The 6,742-nt window shown below is 37.4% G+C and overlaps 1 protein-coding gene across 1 annotated transcript; it reads left to right on the forward strand.

Moving 5' to 3' along the window:
* Positions 1 to 487: 487 nt before the first annotated feature.
* On the forward strand, positions 488 to 1,351 carry LOC110701784. The gene has a single exon (XM_021879413.1). The coding sequence runs from the start codon at positions 488 to 490 to the stop codon at positions 1,349 to 1,351; it is 864 nt and encodes a 287-aa protein (XP_021735105.1).
* Positions 1,352 to 6,742: the final 5,391 nt, after the last annotated feature.

Here is a 6,742-nt window from a genome sequence, read left to right on the forward strand (position 1 = left end):
GGAAAAATTATGTAGACGGTTTTTTTGGGGGCAAAAAGGGGAGGAGAAGAAGATTTGCTGGGATGCTTGGGAGAAAATATACTCCTCGAAGAATCAAGGGGATCTCGGATTTCGAAAATGAGGAATTTTAATAAGGCCCTTCTAGCGAAGCAAGCATGGCGTATTCTTTCTAATCAAGACTCTTTGATGGCCAAGGTTTTAAAAGGGAAGTATTTTCCTCACTCATCGTTCTTGGAGGCAAAAATTAACTTGAATTCGAGTTATACGTGGAGGTCCATTTTAGGGGCTCGTGAGGTTCTTCTCAAAGGCGTTAGAAAGAATGTAGGCGTTAGAAAGAATGTAGGGGATGGAGCTACTATCAAAGGCGTTAGAAAGAATGTAGGGAAGAGTTATATGGCGTGCTAAAATTCCACAAAAAATTAAACTTTTTGCGTGGAGGGCTATCAAGGATGTTGTGGCTGCCCGTAGTAATCTGGTTCGTCGAGGTATGGAGGTTGATGTGCGTTGTCCTATGTGTGGTGAATGTTGTGAGAGTACGCTGCACATGTTGGTGCATTGTGAAGATGCAAGGTTTATTTGGTACACTTCCCCTTTGCGTTTGGAGGTGGGAAATTATGTAGGGGATAGCTTTCGAGAGTGGTGCTGCTCGGTGAGAGTGAAGTACAAAGACCCGGGTTGGGGGTGTATTTTCTGGTGCATTGCTTGGGGAGTTTGGCTTCGTCGAAATAGATGGGCTTTTGATAGGAAAAGGCTTGATAAAATCAAAGTGATTCGCAAAGCTGTAGGTATGGTGGGTGAGTTCGAACACGCCAAAGAAGTATGCAATACTAATCCTTCTCCTCCAACATTTGAGTGTGTGTGGAAACCCCCCCTGGCTGGGATAATCAAAATCAATTCCGATGCTGCAGTTTTTTCTCCTAGTGGGGTGGGCTTGGAAGGTGTTATGCGTGACTCAGTCGGGGATGTGGTTGCTTCTACTTGTAGTAAAATTGATGGCTGTTTTGATGTGGATGTGGTGGAGGCCTTAGCGATGATGCGCCATTCGTTATATATTGCAATGGAGGCTGGGTTTAGGTGTGTTAGCTTGGAAACGGATTGCTTGAAGCTGCACAACCATCTTGTGAAAGGTTTGACTACCCCTACGACTTTTGGGGTGATTGTTAATGATATGTTGAAGCTTGCTCAATTGTGTCAGAGTTGCTGTTATTCTTTTGTGAAGAGAGGTGGGAACAAAGTTGCTCATGCCCTTGCTAAGTGTAGTATCAATTTTGTTGGCTTTCGTGTTTGGATGGAGAAATTTCCTCCTGATGTAACTGAATTTGTGGTGGCTGATTTGAGCCTCATGGTTTGATTTATAATAAGTGATTGCTTCCCGTCAAAAAAAAAATCTATTTATGAGCGTTTGGGATATGGGAATGGGAGTTTGGGGATTAAAATGTGGGAATGGGATTGAGAATTGATTGTTGGGAATATATAAAAACAATACTTTGTTTGGATTGTGGATGGGAATAGATGAGGAATAAATAACAAAAATACAAAACTACTCTTACTAATCTTTCTTCTCCATTCTTTTCATTAATGGCAAAAAAATCATTTTCCACTTATTCCCATTCCCACACATTTATTACCTACCCTTCCTAGGTAATAAATTGGTGGGAATTCACCCCATTTATTCCCAATCCCATTCCCTTTTTTATTCCCAATCTCCTTTAACAAACAAGAGATTTTTTTTTTAAATTTGAGATTAAAAATCCCATTCCCACCCTCAATTCCCATTTACACCCCCTTACAATAATGAAAAATTGATACTACATAATTTTTAGGAAATTTTCATTTTTGCTAGCAGTAAAAACACATGCATTTCATTTTTAATATCGAAAAAAAAATTATTTTATTTTATTACTCCCTCCGTCCCCGAAAAAACGACCCATTTAGCCTAATTTTAGTCCCAAAAAGAATAACCCATTTGTTTTTCTCAACATCTATTAAAATCACAAAATTACCAATATATCCTCAAATATTTTGTCATATAGCTCCTTCTTCCTATTTTACCCTTGTATTTTTTCAGATCTTTGTGTCATCTCCTCTCTAAATTTCTAAACTTTTTTTTTCTCTCCAGCCACCATTAATTTTTCTTGTGTTTTACCATACATTTGTACTTGTAAATTATTAATTACTTGTATTTTCCAATACATTTGTACTTGAAAATAAAGTTTCTTAATACCCGCAAAATCACCCCAAATGAATCGTTTTTTCGGAGACGGAGGGAGTACCATGTAAAAGCAAGTTTTTTAAAAATTGCTGTTATTTAACCCTTAGTAATTCCGTTAGTGAGATCCAGCCATCCTCGCTATCACCTTCTGACCACCACTCCCTCCTTAGCCACCCTAACTACCTCCACGTCAGCCACCAAAAAATAAAAATTAAATCAAATAGATAAATATAAAAAAAAAAATTAAAAAAAAAACCAACCTAATTCTATCTCTTCTCCTCTCCCCTCTTCTCATTATTTCTCCTCTAATCTCCTCATTCTCTTTCTCTCTCATCTCTGCCTACCTTCTCGCTCCTCTTTCTCGGTATCTTTTTTTTCTCCCTCCTCTTTCTCTTTTCTTTCCCTCTCTCCGTCCTCCTCTTCTCTCTCTGTCCTCCTCTCTCTCCCCAAGAAACACCAACATCAACCGCCCATGAAACCCCCTCCCCACGGCTTTATTTTGATCGAATTTAACCACGACACAACAAATTAATGGGTTTTTAGGTCGAATTCGACCATGAAAACTCCACATCTGGGGTTTTCATGGTCGACTTTAACCATATAAACCAAAAGTTGAAGATTTCATAAGATATGTGTTACCCTTTTGCATTAATTTATTATAATTTTTTTTAGGTAGTGGTGGTATGATATGGGGGTAGTGGTGTTGGTGGTGCGTGTGGTAGGTGTTGTGCGTGTGGTAGGTAGGTGGCGCTGGGTTTGTGGTGGTTGTGGCCAGCTTAGGCAGGTTTAGGGTTAGGGTGGGGATGATTTAGATCTGGACTTAGGTTAGTTTGGGGACGTAGATTAACTTGATTTCGCCAGCAATAAGAAGAAATTGGGGAAGGAGGGGGAGAGAGAATGGCGTGAAGGAGTTGGGCTTTGATTTCCGGTTCGGGAATTGTTATAGTATAGTTTTCTTGATATTGATTGGTTACTTGCTTAGTATTAATTTGAGTATGTTTAATTAGTTAGTCCTTAGTCTCTTGGGATTCCACCCGTACTTGCTCAACTACATAGTAGAGTTAGTTCGGTTATTTTTGTTAGGTACGCGACACGCTTATCACCTACTATGTCTAGATCCGACGTCACCGATGTTCTCTCTTTCTCACGCCTTTCCTCTTGTTCCTCTTCTCATGGTCTATTTCATTCAAATTGATAGTTTTTACGATCAAAATCAACCATGAAATCTTTAGATCTAGAGGTTTCATGGTCGAATTTGGCCGTATTAAACCAAATTCGATGAGAAATTAACATCTCATTTTCAGTTTTAAGGTAAGTTTTCTTTTTTTTTTTTTTTTTTTTTTGTTTCATGGTCGAAATTTTTTTTTTTTTTTTTTTGAAGTTGTGATTGTAGATCTGGGTTTGGTTTGGTTTAGGTTGTAATTTTTGATTTTGCCGTCGAAAAGGAGGAAGTCGTGGTGGTCGGTTAGGGTTGGGGGTGGTTGGGGATCTGGGTTTGTTTTGGTTGGTGGGTGGGTTTGTTTCGTTTATTTTTTATTTTATTTTTTCGGGTTATGGTTGGTGGGGTTGGGAGTGGGTCTGGTTCGATGGATCTTGTGTGGGTTAGCTGTCAGTCTAGTTCGCTGGGTGTGATGAGGGTTGGGTGTGGGTCTGGTGGAGTGAGGTGGGGGATGGTGGTGTGTGGTGAGAGCTGGTTTTGTGGTGGGGGATGGTGGATCGGGGTGGTAGTAGGCTTTTTTTTTTGTTTTTTTAAAGCAGTTTTCGACGGAATTTCCCTCGAAATTTTCCGACGGGATTGTGTCCGTCATATTCTGACGAATTTTTTCAGTGCCGGAAAATCCCTTCAGACGAAATAATTTCGTCGGAAATTCTGTCGGAAAAGTGTTTTCGTCGGAAGAGACCATTTTTCCTACCAACCCTTTTCCAACAACCCGTTCCGACAATTTAGGGTGTTTCTGACGGTTTCCGTTAGAAATGGGCTATTTTCTAGTTGTGAACAAAGGAGAGAAAAAGATTTTACAATTGATTCTTTAAAGTTTAGAATAATTGTTGTTGAAATTAATAGAACAAACTTCAAATAATTCTTACAAATGATTGAGTTTTTGAGAATCTAAACTAAGGGACAAGAAAACTACACACTAACTAAGTGAAAAAGACTAAGGGAGTTAAGAGAGAAGAAGATCCGTACAAATGAGCTCAAATGAGGTATTTATAAGACCTCCAAATAAAAAGGACATAGAAAACAATAATCGGCTCTACTACAGGCTTGCACGGAGAAAAATCGGCTTGCTTCTTTCTTCATTTTTGCTTCACTTCTTTTCCTCTTTGTTTAAAATTGCTTGCATACTTCTCGGGATGCTTTGTAGTGCATTCTTTGGACCTAAAATGTGATAAAAAAGTAAAAACAACCCCGAGAAGTACGTAATACACAAAAATGCATAAAAATAGAGTGAAAAATGAACTAAGGCATAGATTCCTCACATATTCAACGTTAAAAACCACTCTATGATCATACAAAATAGCAAGGTATCAGGCATCGCCCGGGCATAAAAACTAGCTACTTATTAAAAAGAGGGCAAAAGAAGTAAGAAACCCTAATTACACTATTAGTGATTTTGTTGCAAATTCATAAGAGAATATCACAAGTCCACAACCTCAATATCAATACTTTGAAGTTCATATATCTAGGTCCACAACTTCCTAATGAACATATAATCCACCATGCTTTTGATACATATAACAACATGTATTAGGACTTTTAAGAGGTGATGTGGTGATATTAGTTCAACTATGGAGGTCTTCTTAGCATCATATTTGCAAAAAAGAATATATTTCTTAGCAGTGGCGAAGGGAGAGGGAGTTGTCCCCCCATTGTCCCAAAAAAATAAAATTTTGATTTTCGCTAATTTGCTGTGTAAAAATTACAGTAATAAATAATATATTTATTAAACATACATTTATGTAATAGAATTGTAAACTTGGCCTAGTGGTAGTTGGGTGAGAATTAGGATATTCCCTCACTTGGACCCAGGTTCGATTCTTTATACTCTCATTATACCGTTTTTTTAAAAAATTCTTAATTTACTAAAACAAAAAGATATTACTCAGTATAATTCTTCAAGCCACAAACTTTACTCATTTAACTATTTTTATTTGATGGACATTTATCTATCTAATTATGTACTTCTTTGTTAATAGTGGTTACTAATTGAGGTCTTTTTAGCATCATATTTGCAAAAGAAATTTCTCTTTAGGAGTAAAAGACCTCTAGTTGTAAAAGACCTCTAGTTATAAAACTATTTTTGTGTGTTGAATTGTCTTTTTAGCATCATATTTGCAAAAGAAATTTCTCTTTATTAGCTCAACTATGGAGGTCTTTTTAGCATCATATTTGCAAAAGAGAACATATATTTTAAGTAATATCATAGAGTAAACTTAAGGCATTATCATAGAGTAATCCATATATTTAAGTAATAATACCAAGAAACATTTTTAAAAGTAATTCATTCATTAATTTTTCAAAAAGAAATGTCGTTTAACTACATATGAAACACATAATCCTGCTAGAAATAATTCATTTCTACAAATGTCAAGCAATGGAGTGTTGATAAAGTCTTCATTGTATTTACAACATAAGCATTTCAACATCACATCAAGCAAACAAAAACAAACAAGCAATAATCTATTCTTGTGTGGTTTGATGTAATATTAAAATGAACTTGTAGCACCCTAAGTTAACGGGACAAACCTCTTACCCAAAATATTATCTACTAGGTTTATAGTATGCCCAACCTATGGCTCTCCCACATCCGTGAAGTTCAAGGGGGAAAGATTCAAGTATGGGCATAACTAGCTTAAAAACGAACAAAGGCTTGTAATAACTTCCCTCACGTGTTTCGGTAGAATACCACGGATTACAATCGGTAGGAATACTTGCATCATGATGTGACAATCATGGGATTCCATACTTGTCAGCTTCAATTCTCCATTTAAGGTTACAAATATTTTCATGTTAGATGAGTACCCTGATGGAACCTTAATGTCGTACAGACATGCACAAAACATACGTTTCTCTACCCTCGACAATGTATAGCAAGCCGGGGGTAAATAATTCTTTTCATCCTTCCCTTTACCATTAACTTTCTTCTTTGACGTATCTTTGGCCTTTCCCTTTCCCTTGCTCTTCTCCTTCCCTTTTTTCGAAACATTTTCATCTTCTATTCTCGGCTCCTTCCCCTTTCTAACCTTTTCTTGAGGCCACAATTCTGGACGAATCCCCATAAGCGTCCCCAAAAGAGCATCACACACATTCTTCTCTATATGCATCACATCAATACAATGCCTAACGTCATGTTCTCTCCAGTACGGAAGCTTCCAAAAGATTGATTCTTTCTTAAACAGAGCAGCTGAGACCACAGTTTTTTCTGATTTTCCAAACACCGTTTGTATCCTTTTCACCCGAGCACTAATCTCAGCACCAGTCAATGGTCTAGGCGAAGTATCCTCTTCCACAGTTCCATCGAAAGCCTT

This window comes from Chenopodium quinoa, unplaced genomic scaffold (genome assembly GCF_001683475.1).
Source record: "Chenopodium quinoa cultivar QQ74 unplaced genomic scaffold, ASM168347v1, whole genome shotgun sequence".
Classification (NCBI taxonomy): Eukaryota; Viridiplantae; Streptophyta; class Magnoliopsida; order Caryophyllales; family Amaranthaceae; genus Chenopodium; species Chenopodium quinoa.